Source organism: Strix aluco, chromosome 3 (assembly GCF_031877795.1).
Source record: "Strix aluco isolate bStrAlu1 chromosome 3, bStrAlu1.hap1, whole genome shotgun sequence".
Lineage (NCBI taxonomy): Eukaryota > Metazoa > Chordata > Aves > Strigiformes > Strigidae > Strix > Strix aluco.
Window position 1 is genome coordinate 61,988,838 of NC_133933.1, and position 25,219 is coordinate 62,014,056.

A 25,219-nucleotide genomic window follows, 5' to 3' on the forward strand; every position below is an offset into this window, starting at 1 on the left:
AAAAAAAAGACAAAGAAGATATGACATGTATCTCAATCAGCAAAAACTAGATCAATAGAAAATAATACCTGTTTCTGATAGCTCAGTGGTTTCTAAAATGACAGTATTCATATCAATTTTTAATTCTTGAATTAAAAACCACATGAATGAATTGTTGTTCTTACGGACATTTGTGCACATAAAATTTCTGGTCTGTTGTGAGGATCGTTTAACTGCAACATAGTTTGGTGGTGATGTAAACACTTACTTACATTAAAGAAACAGCCCCTTCTATCCCTTTAACCCTCCTTGTTAAATGACATGCTACTATGAAAGCAGACATTATTATATTCTAGACCTAGATCACTTCTGGGACTAAACTATATTAAGCTTTTCCCTCTCTTTCTTTTCTTCCCTCACTTCTCCCAAGGTGATGAGCATGCTATCAAATCTTTGCACCTCTCTAACAGAAAGGGATTTATACCCGCAAATGTCAGGAAGATTAGTATCAGAATCAGGCTAATAATGTGATTCTGATTTCAACTGTCATTAGTGAACAAATAGCAGTATTTTCCTTCTGTACAATCACCAGAAAACAAAACAGATTCAGTAATCCCCCAGATAACTTTGTCAACAACCACTTGACAGTGAGAGAATGAACTTTCAAATGGTGTTCTCAGGCGTGAGACAGGATGAAACATGGCCAGTCGCTTCTACTTACGTGTTCATTTCCAGAACATTTTCTGCTGCGAAATAAAATGTCTTGATCTGTGGGTGGCTGATCTTAATAGCACTTTAAGAAAAGAAAAATAAAAGAAATATGAAGAAAACAAGTTTACATAAGAAAAAAATAGCTGGATGAACTATTTAAAAATATTTATTTCCTCCACTATATTAATCCAGATCAGCTTATCCATCCATACAGCCTTTCCTTAAAACTCCTGTTATTTTTAGCTCATTTGCTAGGCCACACATTATTCAGAGGGTATAAACTACAGGAACTAAAAAGGAAGGAAGGAAGAATAAAACAAAGACCTTCATTATGTCATTACATAATTCAGTTGTGTGCCCACATCTTGAATACTGTGTGCAGCTTTGCTTCCCCCAGCTCAGAAAAGCATAGTAAGCCTGTAAAATGTTCAGAGAAAGCACCGCAGGTGACCCAAGGTATGGAACAGATTCCATGACTGATTAATCAGGCTAAGACCCACAGCATGGAAAAATGATGGTTGAGGGAAAGGAGGTATGATATGATACAATAAAATCACAAGCAGCACACAGTAGGTGAATAGGGACTGACTCTTCACTCTTTTCCAAGACAAGTTTTAGGAGGCACCAAAGAGGCAACTAGGTGGCAGGTTTGAAACAAACAAAATGGAGGTAGGCCCCTGACTACCCCCAATAGTTAATCTGTTGGTCTCAGCCCCAGACTATGCTTTAGTTGAATATCCACCACTTTCCAGAGTCTTTTTTTTCCTAAAACATAGTCTCAGATCCCGAGACTGTGTGGCTTCCCTCTTTTGTTCCTCGTTAGGTGACTCTGTCCCATGGAAGCACACACACTGTTTGACTGGGTCCCAGCAGCCCCCATCACTTCTCTCAGTTCTCCTAACTTACCCCATCCCAAATAAGTGATGAGCAAGTGTTTTCCTCCCAGTCACTGGCAGCCAACAGCTGAGAAGGGCAACATTTTCTTGTGGTCCTGTACTATGTGACTCAACCTTTCCTCTGAGAAAACAAAATGGAACTCCCCATATTCAAAAGAGCTGTTCCCTTTGTTTGGAGGAGTCAAGCCCACAGTTAGTCTCAAGAACACCTACAGCCAATGTCAGCGTGAGACCCCAACAGAAGAACGAAGGCTTTCTCTTAAGGGACAGAATAAAAACCATGCTGAGCTTTATAATTTTGAACAGCAGCAACACCCCTCCAAACCTTTGAAGTGTACTCAGAAGCAGTTGGAAGCCAGTGCTGCATATAGAGTTTGGAGAGAATATTTTGAAATGTATACCCGGCTAAACAAAGTTTTTATTCCCTGCACAATCAGAGGCTTCAAGTACAGCCGAAGATCAGTTGCAATACAGTGGCCTAAAGAATAGTCCCGACTCGGAGTGAAGCAGCATTACCTGCACCATTACTGACCTCCCCACCTAAGAGAAGGTAGCTAAGATAGACTACAACTTATAATCAGTGAACAAAGGGAAAAAAAATCATTTGGCATACTGATTTACTTTTTTATTTGTAGCTTTAGCAGAGCACATCTGGCAGAGAAATTTCAAAAATATTTTTGCAATATGGTTTTCTTTCAATAGCTCAATTAATATCTCATTATTTACACAACACAGAAGAGCTCCCCACAGTTTCATTGTCAGGCTCTACTGAGACTGAATTCCTTGCAACATTGTAAAAATCACGCAAAACTAGAGGCAAGAGATAAACTTACTGCTTTTTTTTGCATTCAATTGCTCGGTCCACACTGAAGTCTGGAAGTCTGATAAATCCTTCTGCTTTTTCAGCCTACAATAAAAAAAAAAAGAAAAATCACCACATCAACCAGTTGGTAAACTACCAGACTCCAATGTTCAAAGACGTTTAACATGCAAGTGCTTGTTTTTGACAGCTTTTTATAGTGTGAAAATATATTCTCATCACCATGGGGACAGATTAACACCCAATGTTTCGGATGATATTTGGAAACAAGAAATATTCCTATACCAGCTACTACTTGTGCAAGTCCTGGATGCTAGAAAGCCATCACTCCTGTCTGTGCAAGTGGCAGAGTGTGAGCATAGGATTTGTTATACACTTCCAAATATCAAAGCACCTGAAAGAGGAAGGTTCCTTAACTCCTACAACATTCTTCCTCCTTCTTACCTCAAAGCATTTCAGGATTTCATAAGTATAGTCCGGAGTCTGAAACTGTCAAGGGCAAAATTTACATTTGGATCAAACCAGGACTAAAAACAGCAGGAAGGTGGAGGAACCAGTCCCTCTGCAGCCATCAGTGATCATACAACTTCTCTGAACAAATTGACTAGCCACACATTATGCATAGACCACAAAAAATGAAACTACTGATTCTCAGCTCTAAAAACAGAAGCCTCTCAAAAGAGACAGACAACATAAGAGAGGATGAATAAGGGTTATATCATCTGTTACATCTGTCTGGATGTTACATACAATCTCAAAGGAGCATTTATTCCATTATACAGCATGCATGTTACACAGATGCATAACAGCAACATGCTTGATATATGCATATTTGAAAAATACATTAATATAGCGATGGGAATTGAAAAGTGACCCAAAATGATCCAAGGTAGAGATGGAGGACTGTCCCCTGGGTAATTGTAACATGGATCATTTTGCAGGGTCACCTATGTACGTGAGCAAGGCAGAGGCGAGACCAGCTGCTCCCATGCCAGGAGGTGAAATGGTGCAAGGGGATGGTCCCACACAGCTGAGCTCTGTTGTTAAACACTGTGAACCAGCCCTCAATAGCTTCGGCCACCCAGCTATCACTCCCCCCAGAAATTTGGGGGCATGGTTCAGGAGGTAGCAAATGCCAGGCAGACATTTAAAGTGCACTGTTTAGATGTAGTCACTCCTTTCTGGACAGGAGAGGTTTACTGACCATTGGCATCTCTGTTTTGGGTCAGCTGCACTCTGTGTCACAGAGTGGCTCCAGCAAAACTGAATTTACCAGTTAGCCTCAAATCCCTGTTCTTTCTGATGGCTGCAGCTGAAACACCTATCACTACATCTATCTACATTCACCCAATCAGCCACAATAAGACTAGGACTCCTCCTAAGAGGAGCAATAATGTAGACAAAAGTCTGTAGCATGTAACATCAGGAAAAACTGTACTTTCCAAAATACAGAAAGTGTTCATTCCTGGATCACTTTTTTTGCTGCTCCCAGCTCTTATCCCTGGGCATATTAAAATTCTGAAAAAGTACAGAGTTAAAGCAGGTAAAATATACACAACAATTACAGAGACAGAGGATAAATGAAGATGACTGACAGCATCTCAAGTCACATTATTCATGAATATGAAAAGACTATACAAAGATGTTCATTGAGACAAGCCTTTGAGTTTTAATGCTTTAATCCCTGGAAGCATGAATCTCTGAGAACAGAAATATGGATACAGAATGGATATTTCAGTGGGTGGCTTCCCCGTATCTCTGCATATCTGATCTTTGGGAAACAATAAATCATGGCATAACCACCATTCCTGCAGTTATTCATAGTAGAGGTTTATATTTTGCATCTTCACCAGTAAATGGTTTTGCCTGCTCCAGGACAAAAAGAAACAAACAAAAAACCCCCAAAACCCACAGCAGTGGAAGGGGTATTTTTTGTTATTTTCTTTCAGTACAGAAGAAACAATAATGTTCATCAGCATCTGGGCTGAAAAATAAATTTATTTTGCAACGTGGCTTAATTTGTACCAAAAAGTGCCTATTTGGTGTTGTGGGTTTTTAACTTTCACTTATCATATTTGTATCGGTCAAACTTGTTTAAAGTCTAGCTTGGGGAGCTTTTGTTTCCCTTCCACAGGTTGAAATTTAGTGAGACTAAACTTATTGGCATAAGATAACAAGAAAAAGATGTTACAAGATTTTTTAAAGGTTTATTTTAAATGTATATTTCATTCATTTAGACCTTATGCAAGTATTTTCATCTCAAATCCATAGTGCACCAAATATATAGGGATGAACAAATGAGTAGGGTCGAATAAAGGAGGAGCTCTATTCATGGGCTGCATTGTACTAAAGATACAGAATTTACTATCCTGTATTTCTGTACCAGAAAGAGTGGTCACTTATTAGACGAAGTGCAGCAAGAACACTGAAATTCCTGTTTGATTGCCAAGACCAGTCTAAGAATGCCAGAAACCAGCTTTAGAAAAGCAGTTCATGAGGTATCAAAGCCATCATTACACACATTTCTGGATGAGAAACATATACAATGCCAGTTGTTTCTCCGCAGTATGAATCAAGAAACTCAATTTTTAAAAAAAGAGATCCAAAAGACCCTGTGTGAAAGGATATACCCAGGTACCTTCTCACACATACACCGATAAATCCAATCCTTGAGCTAGATAAGCCATCAGGTAAGTGAGTGGGTGACTAGGGTCTGGGGCAGGTTGAGCTTACATGTTACAATCACAGCTCCACCAGTTTTATCTATTGGTGCAGTAGCCATTGGTCTAGACTGCACCCTGTAAATTGCTTAGGGTGCTGCACAAGCACTCATGAGGAGATTAAGTCCATACAATGCCCTTAGATAAGTCACTGTCTCTACTGTCAATGTATACAGATATTTGAGCATTTGGGTTTTGTATTGTACTAGTGAATTATCAGGACTCTGTAAGCCAGTGTGGGAACACTCACCTGGGGTGCTCCCATCCATACAGAGATGGAACTTGGGCTTGTACCACTGACATATTCAATCAGTATCTAAATTAGAGGAGTACTCTCTATACTGCTAATGACAATAGTTCTTTAAGTAATTTACATTTACTAGTTTTACAGCAGAGAAATTTCCAGATTTCTTATGCAGTATTTGGTAAGTTCCAGTTGGTAAAAATTATGTTCAATGCATTCAGGTTCTATATTCATTCTGTCAGTGATTTCACATTTGTTCATTTATAAGAAAAAAGTTTAATGTTTCATTTTATGTATGAGTGAAAGTAAGGAGGATAATGGTGTGATTATTTTAATGCACTATTGGTACACATCTCAGATGTGTCATCTGTATAACAGAAAATAATGGATTGATGGGTATGTAGTTCCATAATTATCAGAAAAAAAGGAAAAAAAAAAGAAACCAAATCATAACAGTAAAACCTTATGGAGTTATTACAGTCAGCAAATAGAATTCCAAATAAACTCTAGGAACAACACATGTGGAAGTAATCTTTTCAGTCATTCTTGGAATAAAAATGTCATTTTAAAACATTAAAAGTGTATAGAAGTCCTAAGTGTTTTCTTTTCTCTTAAATGTTATCTTTAATGTGACTTCAATCATGCTATTATTTAACTCACACATTTCACTTAAACTTCCTTCAGATTTTATTGCAATGCTGTAAAATAGCCCTAAAAGACTCTGATTAAAAGAACCTTGACCTGTTTCCTATTTAATCAGGACATTTAAAAGAATAAGCTGTTATCTTTTGTGCTTTTTATGCAGGTTAGCCTAACATATAACTTTACACATTTTGCAATGCGAAATTGTAGGAAAATAATTTTCAAAAGTAACAACAGTCTCTGCAAATGCTTGGGACAAAAAGTAACCACTTTTTCACAGAAAATGCTTTTCACTCAAAAAAAATTCAAACATATTTAGGAAACGTAATGCATGAATACAATGAAAGAGGTTAAGGTCCTTTTTACTTTGCCTCAATACATTCTCTAAATGTTGTGTCTTTAGGAGATTTAGTAAATCATTTAATAGATCTTTTTCAGTATTTAAAATGAACCTAGTGGGGCAGAAGGACTTTTTTTTTTAAATAGTGCTGTAAAGTCAAAATATCTAGTTATTGTGGAACAGCTCCAATCTGCAATTCAGGATACTCCTCATGGCTTCACCACAGTGTTTCAGCACTGCCCCCAGAAGACCCTGTGGATGCTGGAGGAGCAGTTCGGTCCTCAAGCATTTTTAGTCTTTTTTCTCTCTGCCAAGTATACCAGCGAGGCAACCTACAGAACTGTGAATAATTTGTGTAAGATATCGGACCAGAGGTCCCCAAAGCCTTCAGCACAATCAGCCGACATCAGTGACTTTTTATCATTCATGTAAGCAGCTACTATAACTCAAAGGTGAAAGGTTTCCATTTTAAAAGACGGCAATTACACAGCTCTGGCAAAGCTGTTGGAGTGAGGAACAATTTAAATGCAGTCAATGGGGGAAAAAAACCCCAAAGATAAATAGTGACAGTAGATCACAGCCTGCAACCCTTTGATTTTATATTTATATTTCTTTTCAGCTGAATCCCCATGACAACCATCGTTAACACATCTTGCTTCAACTCTACTTGGAAAACCAGATGAGCTATCCTAAAGGCCCACAAGACAGAGGCGTTTAGTCCTCTGTCACTTTCCAGCCAACACTATCCAACACAGTCGCAACAAGTGCAAGGAGCCAGGAGCCTGGGATTACACGTGATGATTTTCCTACACAGGAGTACTGATTCCCTCCAGGGTTTCAGTATGAGAACTAAAACTGCTAAAGGAGCAGGCAGCACCATACACTGTCCTCTTTAAACAGTTATCTTCAAGGCAGCTCCCTACAGAGAGCAGTACTTGAAAGAGGGAACCAAAGGTTAACAAAGAGCAGTTGTCCAAGGAGTTTGGTGAATGCTCAGATCTGACTGCTCAGATCCATTTTCTGTGTTTCCTTTGCAAAACCAACCCTTCTGTGTTTCTTCCTAGTCCAAACAGCTTCCCCCCCCCCCCCCCCCCCCCAGACTGGGTCGCGTCCATGCTGCAAACAAATGTTTACGTGTCTCGTGATATCCATGTTTTATAAAAAGAGCAAGCATACATGGGAAAAGGTTTGAGGGCAGCCTACCCAAGCCTGCTGAGACTACTGGGGCCCTAATTTCACCACTCCCAGTACCTCAGCTAACCAGTTGAAAGCTAATTTGGATTTGACTGTGTGCTCTGGTTTGCTTTCAGTGAAGGAGAAGCTTGACTTGGGGTGTCTGGATCTGCCCTTGCTGACCCTTCCCAGCATTTTTTTATTTTTTTCTCTTTTGAGCTGTAGCTTTCACATCATATTTTATGTTAAATTGAAGGAACTACTGTCTGCAAATGTCACCAGAAGGGTCCTATATCGCCTCCCCCAACCTGCCTCATGTGAAAGACCCAGAACCAGAGTGGCTTGAAAGTAAATGAAATCAGAGCAACAGAAACATCCAGAGCTTTGGAGGTGCCTGAAGACAGACTTCACTGAGAACACGATGTCAGCTGAGATTACCTACCCAAATCTGGGACAATGCACGTTCCTGTACAAATTCCACCCACTCCCTATTTTCTCCATCTCCATTAGAAAGAAAGGTTAGGTCCAGCACCCTGTTGCTATGCTACAGTTGCCAGTGTCTGGTTGACTGCAGTTTCCACACAGCCATGAACAAAACACGCTTGTTTCTCACGAGAACGAAACTGGTCAGACAGAGCTACAGGCAGCCATCAAGCATGCCCCAGTTCCTTTGGCCTCAGCCCTGCTCCTCCACCACCACCTTGTGCTTCAGCCTCTATAAGAGGGCTCATCATGGGAAGCCTCACACAGCTGTGAACTTAAAATTGTCATCTTGGATGCCCCGTTGGGACCAAGGATTAACTCCACTGAAGGCAGTGGAAGTGCAGGGAGTATTAAAGCCAGGCCAGATAGTAAAAAGAAATATCAAGCAAACAAGTGAACATGTCACTGTTATTTTTGCTTACTCCTCAGAATAATTCCTTTCTGATACTTCCCATGTCTAAAAGGCACATCAGCCATCTAGCTCACCTTTCTTAACACTGCTTTGCCAGAAGTACAACTGCAATCAGTGATTTAGAACAGCTAATGTTAATAAGGGTTTGCAGGGTATTTATGCCACTGATGACTATATCTGTCAGGCCATGTCTTTCCCGAAGAGATATTGTAAGCACTGGGAAAACAAAGCCTTTTATCTTTTTTTTTCCTACATATCCTATTTCTTTCTCTTTTCTTTTTCTCTCATGCATGTATTTGACTTGGTCTTGAAAGGAAGCTAAATCAGACTACCACAACACCACAAAAAACAACTACCCAAGACCAGCAGAGTTGTTTTCACTTTTCCCCGAAAAAAAAGAATAGTTAATACCATATTTAAATGCCAAAGTTTTTATTCTGTTAAAAAACCTGCAACTGAAGGGAGAATATGAAATACTCTTCATATGAGTAAAGTTTTTGTTTGGGATTAGGGTTTTTTTTATGGTTTCAACTATTTTATTTGTACCTTGAAATAGTTAGCAATATTTTTAATGGGGATTACTGCAACGGAAATAAACAAGTGGAAACAACCTAGGTTGCATTTGATTTCTTAAAGTGTTCTAAGAATTAATAAGAGTTCCTTTAATCTCTCATCTTTTCCCAGGTGTGGGACATGCTGATTTCCAGAGCAGTTTGTTTGCATTTAGGAAACTTGATGCCTGTTCACAATTTGACACTAAAGCTGCTGAGTTTCAACCTATGTTGTTGCTAGCATGCCCTAATCCTCTGCACACCCCAGTTCTGGGCTCTGTCGTTCCAGCACTTGAACATGATAGGAGTTTTCTTAGAGGCAGCAGTGCAAGAGAGCAAAGTGAAGGTAGTAATTATGTCTGAATCTTCCGATGATGGACAAGACACCCTCTTTGCCCAATCAAGCCCAGCTGTAGCAAACAGCCTAGAGTAAAGCTGGCTGTTCCCTAGGACTCACTGCTGCTTTGCACTCAGCCATAACCTTTCATTAAAAGGATTACTCTGGATTTCTCACCATGTCTTCCCCCACCACTACTTGTTCAGTTTTTAATTCCTAGTTCTTCAGCCGATTACGGAAATCCAAGGCCTGCTGTTCTTTGTCTCTGTTTCCCACTCACACTGTAAGTGGAGTAGGCTACTTGGGCTTGACTGGCTGGAAGAGAAACACTATCTATATTAGTTGTTCTGAGAGCTCATCCTCTGAACAGAAAGCTGGACCTTGAATTCAAAACACTGTGTTCTCTTGCAGATTTGACTGCTAGCATTGACTCATCAGAGCAGGAAGTTAATAATCAGCAGAACGTGAGAACCTTTAATTACAGTGCTCTGGATGAGACATCAGCAAGACCAGGAGCAAAAACATCACCAACTGGCAGTTCTCATACCTGCAACCCTACCAGTGCAAACTGAGAAAAAAATAATAATAATAAAAAAAAAAATTTTAAAAAGCCCAAAAAGCAAACAAATAAACAGATTAATCTCAGTGAGGAAGAGGATGAAGAAAGAAGCAGGAGAGACTTCTGAAAATTAAACGAATTAGAAGTGAAAAAGTGTTCCTGTTTTGCGTCTTGATAGCGAGTGTCTGCAAACTGCCCATCCCAGGAAAACCTTTCCCAAATTCAAATGCCACCAGTGCCTGCAAAGAGCAGCTCTTTAAAGAGCAGAACAGACAGCAAGTTAACATTTTACAAGCACTTACTAAACTAGAAAACACATAGTTTTCTGCATGTTTCACATTCATATAGACATTTCCCAGATTACCAGAAATGTCAGGGCTGAGAAATAAACCCAGTCATTTGTAGGTCTCCAGGGTGCATTTAAATTGTGACCCCAGCTCCCCTTCTCTCAGTCCCAGCAGATACTGTTTGGACACTGTACTCACCAGCTGACTGCTGTACCAATACAGCGATGACTCCTTCAGCACACACCAGAACTTTTTCCATTTGTTGCCAATGAAAGCTCCTTTTTCCTTCTTTTTGTAGAGCCATCCTTGACAATCGGCTTGCCCCAGCTCTTTACACGATATCCTCCGTCGGCTCATTATAAAGAACCCTGTGCCATTAAAAATACAGTGTTCTGCTTGTTTAAAAGTGCATTACCAAGAAAGATGTTCCTGCCAATTAAAGATATTAACCTTACTTAGCAATCTCAGCAAGTCATCCAAGCATATTTTAAAATATACTTAGAAGTCATTCAGTTTTATAATGGCTGTGGCAGTAACACACATTCATTTGAAAGGCATTCTGATGTGCAGAAACAAAATAGTAAGCTATAGATAATGTAGACACTGATTATTGCTAAGATAACCATATACAGGTTTTTGTAAATTAAAAATATATCCTTTGATCCTTTTAAGAGAAGCATGCATATATCTCCCTTGACACAAATGCACTGAAAAGAATACATCTATTTAAGTCAGCTAGAGAAAACTATTATGCCAAGTACATGAAAACCGCTAGTGTGTGTGTGTGTATGTGCAGGCAGCTGATTCCACCTCACCGATTTCCAGCTTCGATTCAATTAACATACCACAAGGATTTAGTCCAAAGGAGCAGCCCGTTGTCATTTTTCTCAGAATCAGTGCAAGAATCAGTGGAGTTAAAAAGCAGCCTTCCACCAGCTGAGTAGCAGTGTAAAATCCTCACCCTCCCAAGAATAAGACATACTAAGAAAATAACAAAAGAGGAACCCAGAAGAGAAAAGAAAAAACAATCTCTCATTACCTTGACTTTTCTTTTTTGTCTTCTGACGCAAGGGAACCTGTAAGAAATGCAGGAAGGAAAGAAAAGAGGAAATTTCAGATTGTGTTGCAACATTTGTGTAGAAAGGGGAGGGGGAAGTTAGAGAAGGACGTGGTGGTGATGCTGGTGGTATATGCAGGATGGAAACGCATAACCCACTCAGTGCTGAAGGGACGTTAGTAGCTGAAGCATAAAACGTGTTAATTAAAATTGATGTATATCTAGTTGAGCAAGAACAAACGTAACTATATTATACATGTGTGTGTCTACTAGTGCTTCCTGTTTCACACCCACAGGCAGCTTCTACTTTGCTACGTGTTTGCCTGAATTGTATTCTGTGTTCAGAAGTTAAAAAATATAAGTTATGACTCCAACATTTTAATGCTTCATTAGACTCCACGAGGGGGATTTACAAATGTGGGGAGATGAAAAATACATGCCACGTGTCTGATTGTCCTTTAGCTCATTCTAAGAAATTCTGAAAAAGAAAAATAATTGATTTTGCCGTCCTCTTTTTTTATTTAGTGCCGAGAATGTATTTCCCTCTGTATAAGAGTTTTATAATATTTTTTTTTAACAAAAAAATAATAACCATACAAACCAGGCAGATTATCCAAACCATAAAACATAAAAATGCCAGAAGTTTGCCGTGCCATATATGACAGTTTTAGTCACCGCAAAAATAACACAATTGAAGTATATTTACTCATTTGCAGTCTGTATATTTGATCCCACATAAACACGTAGAAAACGAAACTAAAACAGAAGACCACAGGCTAAAAAAGAGATCATTAGAAATGTAAAGTCTGGCTTTTGAAGTAAATTCTCCCCAGACAGGCTGTTTGGTCACGCAATTGTGAACAAAGCACCTGACTTCTCTTCGCCTCAACCTTTCCATCTCTAGCATGGGAACAAAAGCATTCACCTTTTTCTATTTTTAGGAAGGTTTTGAAGCCTCCAGATGACAAATGCTGGATAAGGTGACATATGATTTAATATGCTGGCCACAACGTTGCTATGCAAAGCTGGTAGCTACCTGATCCGCTGCAGAGCTACGCTATGAACATCCCTAATGCAGCCCCTCTGCCTAGCCAGCCAGCTTTTCAGGAAAACAAAACCCCACTTCATCTTATTCTTGAAGGATTTGATGACTTTTCTCATAGGCGAATTAAAGGTGAGTAAAGCTGCACCATCTGGAAATAGATAGAAGAGACCACTGCCACCAGTATTTACGAAAGCTAGAACTTTCTTTAACCAGTGATCTTTGCAGCATGTATCACAGTGTGTAGAACTGCATATCGCTTATCTGATGCCTCTTTGAGATGACCTGAGAAACACACTTGTGGGAGGCCTTACCAGGAATGAATAATCCCAGACTCCTGCTTAATCATCACATATTCTTTTTCCCTTTTCCTTTTTTCCTTTTTTTTTTTTTTTTTTTTTTTTAATTCTACCACTGCCTTCTCTCAGCCTATTCTCCATGACAACAGACAAAGAAAAGCAATGAGAAAACACATCAGCTCTATTGGAGGCTTCGCTATTTCCCCATCCTATATGGGCCACCTTTTGTGTCTTGATTGCAAAGGAAGTAATGCCCTATTTAGGACACATGGAAATAATATATGGCCTCAGTGAATCAATGGGTCACAGAGTCACACTAATTACTTTCCTTTAGAGCTACCCAAAGTGATATTAAGAAAAACAAATATGAATCAGCTGTCCTTCCACAAAAACTATGTAGTGGGGCAATGTCACATCTTTGCCATGACACTACAGTGGGGTCATTTCATCTTTAACCAGCATAAAGTAGTACAACAAGAGCAGCACTACTGAGACAGGATGTGGCTCTCTAAACAACCGAGGAAGAAGTAGATCTTTCCACTAACCTTATTGATGATCTAAAGCAAAATAATATGGTCTATGGCTTATCTGTCAAGAAAGGGTTAATATCCATATTATGTAAATCATCTGTAAGAGCCTGTTTTGTATACAGACTGATGAAAAAACTGATTACCTAGTGAGAGCTCGGGGTAACAAAAAGAATTTACAAATGTGCATTTATTATTCCACAGTAATGATAGTATCTTGCTGCAATTTGACAGGGGTGATGAATCCCCATCTCTTCATATTTTGTGGGAGGAGTTGGGAAATTAATGGGGGAAGGAAGGGCAGTTTACCCAGCCAGCACTGCATTTAGTTTGCCTGGATAAAATCAATGATAAATCCTTAATAAGATCATTGCTGAGTGAGATTTTGTGAATTAAGATACATTTCTGGTTTTCACTCCCAGTATTCCTGAAAGCTGAATTAAATTTTCAATAAATTAATCTTAAACCTGAAATTCAACAATTTAAGTAGTTTTTAGTGCTGTTCAGAAGCCCAGCATCATCTTATTAAAAATATCTGGTTTGCTCTGTGCAAGAGAAACTTCTAATCCTAGACTGTAACAATGAAATCCAGTGTTATTCACAAAACTGCCTTCCCAAATTTTGCTGATGTAGAGAAGCAAAAACAACCTCTTTCTCCAAAGCACCAGTGTTTGAAGTAAAATATTTTATGAAATAAGCAAACAGTTTTCAGTAAAACTGTTTCCATCTTAAACCAATAGAAAACCTATATTTAAACAAATCTATCACAGAAGTCATAAAATGCTTCACCAACAGGATTTGGATTCAGTTTTCCGTGAGAATACAACACACTAGCAAGTCTCCAGTGGCAAACCTTTCCTCAAGAAGTAAATTAAAGTTTCCTCCTTCGAAAACTGGCTTAGAGTCCACAGTCTTTCATTTCAGTGAACCTGAGTGAAAACTGATTAAGAGATACTTTCAAGTTTCACCTCTAACGGTGACATTAACACTAGTGCAAAACAAAGAGAAAACAGTGGAAGACAGAGTTATTACCAGTAAAGCCAATGGTACCAACCAGTGGCATAACAGCCGTTTCAGATGTCAAGGTACTGTAACTACCAGACATAGTCACTGAAACTATCTGAAACTGAATCAAATATCCTGATTTTACTATGCTTCTGATAATGGTGGATGTTTCTCTATAAATCTCAATTTCCTGATGGCAAAAGATTTATTTCATTATCACACGATCAACTGAAAAATAAACCAAAAAAATCAGACCTATTTCTATCTCTTGTTACCAGGGAAAATCCAAGAGCAATAAACCTCAGAAAGCTCTGAAATTAATGCAAAACATTACAGTTATCTGCAACTTTAGGAGGGTCATCATTTTTGCGCAAGGCTGGCAATAGAGGATAGATTTTAATCTTTTTAGGTAGGTTTTGGTTTACTCATCAGTTTACTGAGACCTGAACAGGATGAGATAGTGATCCTGCAGGACAATGTGGGCTTCAAGTTTGCTATCCATTACTCCTCCACTTGGCAAATACCCCCATGAGCCAATTGCAAAGGGAGCTGTACAACTGAGCATTGTTCACAATGACTGCTGTGCCAGGCAGGCTCCACCAATGAGCAAAAACATATGAGAGAAGTGATAACTTCAGTAAGAGACTTCTGTCAGTTTAGAGATCCTATTTTTTTCACAGACTGACAGTATAGTTGAGCTTGGAAGGGACTTCTGGAGGTCATATAGTTCAACCCCCCAATGCAAGCAAAGACACCTACCATGTCCAGACAGCTTTTGAATATCTCCAGGGATGGAGACTCCACAGCCTCTCCGGGTAACCTGTGCCAGTTCTCAGTCACCCTCACAGTAAAAAAATGTTCCCCAATGTTCAGAGGGAACCTCCTGTGTTTCAGTTTCTGTGCACTGCCTCTGGTCCTGTCACTGGACACCACTGAAGAGAACCTGGCTCTGTCTTCTTTGCACCCTCTCTTCAGGTATTTACATGCATTAATAAGATCCCCCTGAGACAGTTCTCCAAGCTAAACAGTCCCAGCTCACTCACCCTTTCCTCATATATTAGATGTTCCAGTTCCTTAATCATCCTTGTGGCCCTTCACTGGACTCTCTTCATTATGTCCATGTCTCTCTTGTACTGGGGAGCCCAGAACTGGACACAGCGCTCCACGTGTCGCATCACCAGCACTGAATAAAGGGGAAAGATCACCTGCCTTGACCTGCTGGCAATACTGTGTCTAATGCTTCCAAGGATACCATTTGCCTTCTCTGCAGCAAGGGCATGTTGCTAGCTCATGTTCAACTTGATGTCCACCAAGAATCCCAAGTCCTTTCCTGCAAAGCTGCTTTCCATCTGGGTGGCCCCCAGCAAATACTGGTTTCCCCTGTCAATATCATTTGTGCTCACATGGAATAACAGTAGGGGGTAGAAGTCAGATGGCTGGACAAGTTTTGTCAGTCCCTCCACAACATCCTGGATCCTGGCCCCTGCCAGGCAGCAAACCTCTCTAGATGGTTGGTCAGGCCTACAGATGGATGACTCTGACCCCCACAGCAGGGAGTCACCCCTTGTGTTTACTCACCATTTGCTCCTGGTAGCCTTGTATGGTTTATGGTTAGATGAACCAGGTCCTTTGCTAATAGGTATATCTGGCTCCTCTTTACTTTGAGGGCAGTCAACCTATATCGCAGATGCAAGTTCTTAGGTGGAGCAGGAGCCTTCCTCTTGGTACTAGAGGTCATCAGCTTCCATCCTTCCCCTTCTCCAGAGGTTTTGCTTACTTTGATAGTGGTGGTAGACACTGCCTGCTTCTCCACTGCAGGTGGGGACTGAGGTTTTTAAAGCTGTTGTGTGTCAGAGAAGACCTTACCTATCTCCCTTTCATTTTCTCTGATGCTGTGCAGCCTGCTCACTTCCTCCCATGTCTTCTCCACTTGCTAGCACAGCTTCTCCAAGATGGGGCACCTCCTAAAGGGCAGAGGGTCATCTCTCCTGGCCTCAGAGAGAGGTCCCAGGCACTTCCTGCATTCTGGGACTCTGAGGGCTCTGTCTGCCACCTGAAACTGAGTCTGTGTGGAATCATCTGCCCTAGAAGGGACAGCTGCTCCCACATCTATTGGCAAAACTGCCCTGTTACCCCCACACCTAAGACTGTTACAGCAGCACAATTTCAACTGTAACCCCCTTACTTTGCTCCTTCTTAACATCCTGCTCCACAAACTGCTGGGTCTGTTGGCTACCCTCTGGGCCTGGCTCTTAGACAGGTTCCTCCTGAGCACCAGTTAAAAGGGTGCTTGACCCTCCCTAATCAGAGGCTCCAGGCACCCTGGGTCAGGGGCAGCTGATCACAATCATTAAAAGCTGCTAGAGCTTCCTCAGCCCACACTCTTGTGGCTCCCCTTACCTTGTTCTTACCTGACAGCAAGGATTTGCAGATATATAGCATGGGGGCTACATGTTTCCAACTTCCCTTCCAAATAGGTGGTTTTGAGAAATCATCTATGTGAACCAAACTTGGGTAGGCAGCATCCCCCTGGGGAGCTGCTAGGAACAGTCAAGGATCACACCAAAGGATGTTTCTGCCCAGATACTGAGGGGCTTGCAGCCTGCAAACTCCCCAGGAGAAAAAAATGGGGTGAAATAGGTGTATGAGGCTGTTTTAGGGGAAAGAAAAAAACTGTTCTACAAGAAAAAGCAGGGGCATTGGGCTAATACTGAAGACCAGACTTCATGTCTCATGAAGTTCAACTCACAATGGATGAGTCTGAAAAGGTACCAAAGGAAACTGTGACTGACAGTTCATCTTCTACAGAGCTGTACTTTCCTTAGGCTTCTCAAGGGTTAGAGAGATGTGTGGCTAACAAAATTCTTTGCTAAGCTCATGTAGCCTAAGTTACTGCTTTTTCATCTATTGAGGGATAGGACTTGGAAGTGAGGGCACACCTGGCATTAGGCCCATACAATAGAATTCATTTCATCCTTAGAGCAAAACTAGGGCAGGCCTGTGGCAGTCTCACCACTTGACCTGGCCTGTAAGCAAGATTTTGTTTGGGTATTGATGTTGTCCACAGTCTTCTATGATTACAAGGACAGAACCCCAACACACCACCTTTTCAGCTGATCAGTAACTCTGGCATAACTTCAATTATACTTACAAGAGCATTGCCATCAGCTTCCATGAATGGTTTCAAAGCTTAGCGGGAAAGCTGTAAAAAGAGAAAGATTTTGTTACTTAAGTTCTGTATTATATTTTCATATAACATGAGTCTTGGCAGTAGAGTAAAAAAATGTGTTAATATGCTTTGACCTGCCAACTTTACCCTCCCCACTCCACGCATCCCCTCAAAAAAAAACCCCAAAACTTTTCCAAAGATAATGCTATGTTATGTGAACTGATTTTACTGATTTAGAAGACAACCAGTAATAAGGAACACTAACTGAAAGCTGCCCAAGCTTTTCAATGAAATAAACAGAATAAAGCACGTGGATATAGTCAGAGGCTTGCTTATTGTTTGGTTGGGTTTGTTTTTGGGGTTGGGGGGGGGTTGGTGTTTGCTTTTTTTAGGAAATGTTTAGCGAATAAATAAGTAAAACCGGAGGTGATTTGAGATTGGGTTTTTTTGTTCATTTTGTTTTTTACTTTGAAAGAAGTCTATAAGATTTTGATTTCCGCTTTGCTGAGTAATTCCTATGTTTCCTGGGAATTCTAATTAGGTAATCTGCTGGCTCTCTTGAACAGGATGAGATCTCATACTGGACTATCCATTTTATAATGAATTGCAGTTTTCCATTCTGGAGAACAAAATCTGTGCAGTCCAACAGTAGACACTAGGGTTTATTTTCCAAAGAAAGATACACAAAGTAGTTACCCATTTAGGTGTCAATTCAGGTGATTTCATTTGGTATACACAACCAATAGTCAACTCTTTGCGTGATTTTCCTTAGTCTGGTAGAATGGACACATGACAAAATAATCAGTGCAGTATACAAGATGAAGGAGAACATACCAACTTTTTAGTGTCAGCAAAGTTCCTACAAAACTCACCCCTCTGCCTATGAAAAAAATCATTGAGTGAAATGGGAGACGATACAAGACTCTGCTGAAGTGAGCAAGAAAGGATTTCCAGAAATAGAGCAACACTTCAGAATAATTTCTAACAAGAACTTTTTCCTGTTACTAGAACCAGTAATTTAAGATATGTGCCATTTCTCATACATAATATTTGTTTTAGTTTGAAAATAAAATCTTAAAACAGAAAATAAAAACCCACCTACTGGCTTCCAGCAATTTCAAACCAAAAATAGAAAGTCAAACAAATACATATTTTTCTGGCTCCCAACTGTTTCTGTTCAAAAATAGAAAGAAGCATTTTCTATAAGTGGCTCAAATTGAAGTAATATCATGATGAGGAGAGATGTTATGGCAAATAATTTCAAGGATGTTTGGAAATCATAGCTAGTATAAACAAGCAGAGGAAACACCTTTAGTTATACAACCAAATTAACATTGAGCCTTAAATACTGAGCCAGAAAACAAGAGAATAACAGACCAAATTACAGTCATTATTGTGACATGTGGCCTTTTTCCTGTCATTTCTTCATTTCATGCGTGCTTTGGGTTTGGGGAGGGTGGGGTGTGATTATATGAACTGCACAGATTTGAATCAGCCATGGTACCAGGAGCAAGAGGAGAATGTTAGTTAACTGGCAAGGAAACATTTCCGCCTGTGTGCTTTGTGCCAAAGGAGTTGAAATGGATTTCAGCAGAACCTTCTCAGTGACTTTAACTCAGACTTTTGTTTAGTTTCCAGAAACTGGATAAGAATCTTTGAGCCAGCATCCAATTTTCAAAAGCAGCATTGACTTCTGTCTCATTCTAGTTAAGAGTATAATTTATTATTCCATGTGTAAAGATATTTTTTAAAAATTGCATGTTCACTGCAGAAAGAACTCTCCTATAACATAACCTGAGTTTATTTCTCCTAAGTAAACCCAACCTGAGTGAGATTAGTTACACTGTGAAATAGCATTAGGATTTTTATGTCCGCTCAAGTGTACTCAACTGTTGCAAACCCAACATTTCAGAAGGGCATAACCTGTTTATCTCTGCACTACAGTAAAATAAGTGTTTCCTTTCAATTTTCTGCAGGTGCACTGTGGGAAAACCATCTATCGTTTCTAAACAGACAGGTGAACCAGGAGAAGGAGCTGGATAAATATGGCCACTCAAGCAGAGCTAGTCTATACCCACCTTACTGGATGGTCCAGCATAAATCTGCAGGGGCTGTCTCTGGGACCTGTAGCCCTCCAACCCCCAGTATTGCCCTCCCACAGGCTCCAGTTAGAATCCCCTGCTAAGCTTTGCCCCTCGTGTGTGACAGTAGGTGGTCACACCAGGGCAGCCCAGGACTGGCATTTTTTTCCGGCAGAAGAGCTTCCCAGCCCACAAAAGCTACACCTGAACTTGGGAACTTGGCAAGCCAGCAAGAGGTTAGTAGGGGACAACGTTTGAGTTCATACCACCAGGAAAGTGTCCTGATTCCTAACTGGAACAGCTGCAGCAGGAGAAGCCTTGGCCCAGACCACCTCATTTCATAGCACTCAGGGTGCTATATTACAGACTAGAGACACCCATGTGTGTATCCTTGTCCTGATTTAGGTGGACATTGAATTTGAAGCGGGGTGTCACTCCCAAAGGTGTACCCTAAGCACCAAAGTGAGGGATTCCAGCCCTCTTCCTAAGTCTCTCCATTTGCAACGAGGTAATACCTAGGAACAGAAGGAGAGGAAAACCCTCCAGCCTACAGATTAAGACACCCACATTGAAAACGTACCAGGATTGCAGTCTGCTGCAATGAACATCCAATTCACTAAAACTGCAAAGTGGAACAAACCAAAGAGAGAAAATAAAACAAGGGACAGTGAAGCCTCTCCCACTTCAAATGGCTTTATAAAGGAGAAAACAGACTTGAATGCCTCACTTCCTGGAGGATAAAACGTACTAGACCTACTAGGTAAAAGCAAAAGGTGATGGATTTACATTACCAGTTTGTAAACGTTACCTACATTTCTTTGACTTTTCTTAGAGGTGCCCAAAACAACTAATTTCATTTCAGTCTGAATTGAATATAATATGTCAAAAGTGGTTTTCAGCTAAAAGATTTCTAATTCAAGTTTCTGAGGGTTTTTTATTTTGATTCAACAACTGAACTATAAATATCAGTTTACATAGCTTTATTAGTCCCATTTCACTCCTGCTCTTTCAAGAAGAGTAATAAACAAGTAGGTACATGAGTAATAGCTGATGCAACAAATGTGGAAACACAGCAAGTGACTTATCAGAAATATCTTGCAATCATTTCCATTTGACTACATCATCTCTTCTGAAAGAAATAGAAATATCTCTGTTAAAGATCAAAGGCAATATTAAAGGTGGAAAAAGGAAAAGAAACCACTAAGGTTCCAATGATTCTAATTGCAAAAAGCAATCTTAATTCATTAGTAATATTCCTCTTGTGGAAGTCAAAATTCACAAGGTCTGACACTGTCTCTTACCAGTTACAAGCTACAGTGAGAATGCTGATCTGCAATGATATTGGTATATGCCTGCCAGACATGCCTTCCAGGCATGCCTCAGATGACATCCAGAGTGGGCATATGCCTTCCTGCTTCTGAGCAAAAATATTTGAGATTTGTAACATGACTAAAACTATTTGTGTTGTAGAGGCACCCAAAATATGCATAGCTCAGTTCCTGTTCAGATGGCATTGACACAGACTACTCAGGAAAAAGAAAAGAATTCTGCTTTACCAAGCACCTAGTCAGGGCTCTAGGACAACCTGGAAAATAAACTTTTTGCCTTCTGTTTACATTTCTCACACTGGTCACCAGCTTTAACCTCTCTACTTGCTTTCTGCTTATTTGGCTGCCTGCAACAATCTGCACTTCAGTGGGCAGTGAATTGACAGGCGATATGAAACTAATGATAGTGCTACAAAAATTTCCCTTAAAAAAAAGATCAATGATTATTTAATCACATATCTCACTTAACAAGAATTAGGAATATCATTGCCCCAAATTATAGCAGTGCTTGGAGCACTGTCCTGTGTCAAGGAGACAGCCTTACATAATAGTCCTAAACTACCACATTACCTCTAACTGGGGTTCTTGCAACAATGCAGGGGAAAAATAATCAGAGTGATTGTAAACTCATAATTGTCCTTTGGGTTACTAGAGATCAATTTAATATGTCAGAACCTTACCATTAGCTACTAATTAATCAGATCTAGTTGGTTACTTAACTGGTTAATTAGCTATCTAAACTGGCTATCTTATTTGTACAAGGAGTTTCTTCATCTTCAGATTTTCTCTCATTTACTGGCTCACCAGGAAAGTTGTATATTAAGCTGGTGCTTTGCCACAGGGCAATGACAAAGAAGTATTAAGGCATTTTTCACAAAAGTTGGTGGGCTGTCCCACCCTGGTTAAGTGGTGTCCTACCCACCTTGGTCCCCATGACTTCATGTTTCCAACTGCAAATGAAACTACAGATTCACCATTAACATTGGTAACAACAAGTCAGTTAAAGCATACCTTCAGCTTTGACCACAATGGATAAATTTGTTTCTTGTAATTTTTATTTAAATTACAGGCTTAGCAGCAAGAAACTGCATTTGTCACATTATAATACCAGTAGTTATAACCTTATTTTCAAATGTATTTGAAATTTCTCAATCCCCTCACCTGCAAGCAATTCAAAAAGACAACTTTGACTCCATTTGGGAGAGGGCCAGGAAACACAAAGTTCACTGCTCCTGTCTCAGAGACAGAAAAGGTCTGGAGACATCGCCCTGCTTGGATCACAGCCAGGCCCTGTCAGTCCAGCTGGGAAGCCCAAGAGCGGCAGGTTACAGGCATTGACAGCTCTGAGCAAGCAGTTGCAGGAGCCCACACTCACTGCCTTTGGGGGGAGAGGGGCTGTAAAGAAAGAAGAGGTTCAACAAGTAGAGAGATGTTCCAGCTGCCTCTGTGGCCTCACAGACAAAAATAAGAAATCAAAATGACATACTTAGTGAAGTGTGTCTGCCCCAAGTGTGAGTTTGCATGCAGACTCCTTATAGTCTTGAGCTGATTCCTAGTGCTGTTATGTTTGAAGGCCAAGGAAGGGTTTGCAGAAACATTAAGTGCAATACTGCAATTACTACTGCCTCCTAGCTGGCTCTTTTGCTGTGGCGGGCAATAAAAACTGGCAAAGTTAAGTTGGCTGCAAAAATGGATGAAGAGTTAGTGCAGTTAGGGGATAAGGAAACACTCCAGGGCTAAAGAAGCACTTCCCTGGTGTTCTGCTCTCTTCCAAAGATGCATGGTTCTTTGTTATCCCAAAAGATGAAACGGAGAGGGGAGGCTGGAAGAAAAACCCAAAGCCTATAGCCCCTCCTGAGACGACAATCTAAGGATTTTCTCTTGAAGCAAGTCCCTTGCAAAAAGATATAGATGAAGGGAGAGGGAGCATCGTTCCCTCCTCTATTTTTTCAGATCAGCCATTCAGCAAACAGTTTTGAGGGAACACCCCAAGGTCCAGCACCTAAAGAGAGAACGACAGGGATGTTTTTCCCCAGCACAGAGGCACAGAACTGCTGCCCTAATCATAAATGTAGATCATAGCAGTGACAGAAAGATGAGACATCCTCACTGGAAGGCTGTTCTGACAAACATTTGCTGTAAGGAAAAGCAGAAAGTTTTGTGCATCCAATGGAAGGTAAAAATTTAAAAAATTAGTCACAGCAATAAGCCACTGCAAAACATTTTGCAAATTTGAAGGACAGGGTTCAGAATGAAAAAGAAAGAGAAAAGGTATTGCCATCAAAATGAACCAGATTTTCTAATAGGGAAAATAAGACTAATAAAAAAAAATCCTGCTATATATTGCTGACATGGTAAGACTGCTTAGTACACCCTATCTTCCAGCTCTGCTCCATGCCATTTCAAGAACAAACTGACTTTGGGGCCCTTTGCCTAGCACAACACAGTGGCATTTTCCTTTTGGAAAATTTTTACATTTCCTTCCAGCAGCCATCAGCATGAAAACCCACCTCAGAGGCAGGAGTCCCCGAGGCAGGGAATTGTCTCCCCACAGTGCTTCCAGGCTGCACGGAGAGGCTCAGTCCCCACCCACACGTTGCTAGAGGCATCTCCTGGGCAGCAATAATTCAATTTAAGGCAGTGAAGCCAAGGCTAGAGCAGAAGCTGACCGGTCCTTTCTATGTTTACAGACACTCTCCAGAGCACTGTGGATGCAGTTTTCCCTATGTCCAGAACAACAGTTACCTGACCAATATTTCCTGAGCTGCCACCCTGACAAGAGATGTCACAAGGAAATTCAGTCCCATTACAACTGCACTGTAATACATCAATAATCAATACATCATCATCATATCATCATAATACATCATCATTACATCATCATAAATAATACATCATTAACAGGAGCACACTTTTGGCTCTTGCATTTCAGAACAAAAGGCCACAAAAAATTGCTACTGTTTGCACTCTCTGAAGCTTAGATGCAAATCCTCTCCTCTTTTCTTCCACTCAGGCAGTGTTCATTATATTGACAGCACTATACAAAAGGCCAGCGTTCACACTTCAGAGAAAAGTCAAGAGAACAGGTTTTAAAAAGTAAAACAAAATTGTTATGCTGATGATTATGAGGATGAAGTAAGGAAGAAATAGCTGGGGGACTTGCTGTTTCTTCCATCAGAGACTTCCACTCCACTTTCACAAAGTCCACAAGAAACAGAAGTCTTGAAAGTCCTGTTTGATTCTTCATGAAAAGATCAGGAGCATTGAAGTGCTTATCTTCCTTTCAGCCTTCACCGTATACAAAATACATGCACTATACTCAAATGTCACCTCTGCAGTAGAGCAATCTCAGTGAGGCAAGGTATAGGGACAGCAAACTGCCCTGGCAGGTTGCACCAGAGGAAGGTGAAACTGATCCTGCACTACAGTGTAGTCTGGTCAGCCATAGAGATTTGCATGTGGTCTTCTTTTCCCCACAGGTGAAAGGCATTTCCCTAAGAACAAGAGAATGGAGAAAACCAGACTGCTAACATCAGAGCTTCTACAGAGAAGTTTAACCAACACCTACTCCTCAATTCAACATCCAGCTCCACATGCTAATATATAACATAGAGTTTCTCCAAGGTCCAGGACAGGCAGGCCAGCAAGCTGGGCAGGCAACTGGAAGCCCAGTGATGGTCTCAGTACATCTGAGTTAGATATAGTCTGGTGAGAGGCAAAAAAATCACCTCTAGGATAAATGCTCAGAGATATGATGTGAAGGTGCTCTTAGAAACACTTTGCCCTGGGAATCCAGTTTAATCATCAGTGGCTTCCCTGCTTCTAGACTATTTCAGCAGTAGATTTGCTTTTCTTTTAATCACATTAATTCTCATTATCTGTTCAAATTGCTACCAGACATCTTTACTTTGGCTTATGTTTGCAATGAACAAGAGAAGAAAGCCTACTTCACCACACAAAAAGAGAGTAGTAAGAAATACCTGCTAGAACATAGCCTCCCACCAGTGTGAAAAGGGTGTCTTGCCTGAGATGGGTAGCATAACAAGCTGGTTGGCCCTGAGAGCTGAAATAAAACTTGGAAAAAAAACTATTACTGGTTGCAAAAGATTGCTGCAATACTTTTCTGCAGCCATCAGCCCCTCTAGGTATTCAGGATTTACTATGATTCTTGCTTCTTAAACACTATAGCCTCTGCCAGAACATCTGCACTCAAAAATAAATCATTAAATGTGACTATTTGCTACTCCTGCAAATGCAGATCTGGCTACATTGGATGCTTGTTTCTTGAATCTTAGAAATGAGCACTTTTCCTTACTCTTTTTCTGTGTGGTTGTCCTCACCATAGTAAAATCTGAAAGGAAATCAGTGAGCATTTTTCTAAAGGAGAAGGTAATATGGTGAAACTATTTACATAAAACTTAAAACTGAGCTTGTTCTTTGACAGGAACGATTTTCAGGTTTTCTCAGAAGATCTGGACTTTTTTGATACCATAATCTGTATTTCACCAAACATTTTCCCTTAAATTCCGCCATATCATGACTCTTACAGCACTTCAT

At 40.3% G+C, this 25,219-nt stretch overlaps 1 protein-coding gene across 2 annotated transcripts in view; it reads right to left on the reverse strand.

The window, feature by feature from the left end:
• Positions 1-25,219, reverse strand: part of IPCEF1 (interaction protein for cytohesin exchange factors 1) — a 63,513-nt gene that overhangs the window by 30,427 nt on the left and 7,867 nt on the right. The window contains exons 2-6 of one of the 2 annotated variants that reach the window (XM_074818803.1): positions 17,236-17,286; positions 11,194-11,230; positions 10,353-10,522; positions 2,420-2,493; positions 701-772 (exon numbers count right to left, since the gene is read on the reverse strand). In XM_074818803.1, coding sequence (XP_074674904.1) covers positions 701-772; positions 2,420-2,493; positions 10,353-10,522; positions 11,194-11,230; positions 17,236-17,259 — 377 coding nt within the window. In that variant the 5' untranslated portion in view covers positions 17,260-17,286. Of the gene's footprint in view, positions 1-700; positions 773-2,419; positions 2,494-10,352; positions 10,523-10,999; positions 11,109-11,193; positions 11,231-17,235; positions 17,287-25,219 lie in introns of those variants that run through there. The other variant, XM_074818804.1, reaches the window with a different exon arrangement.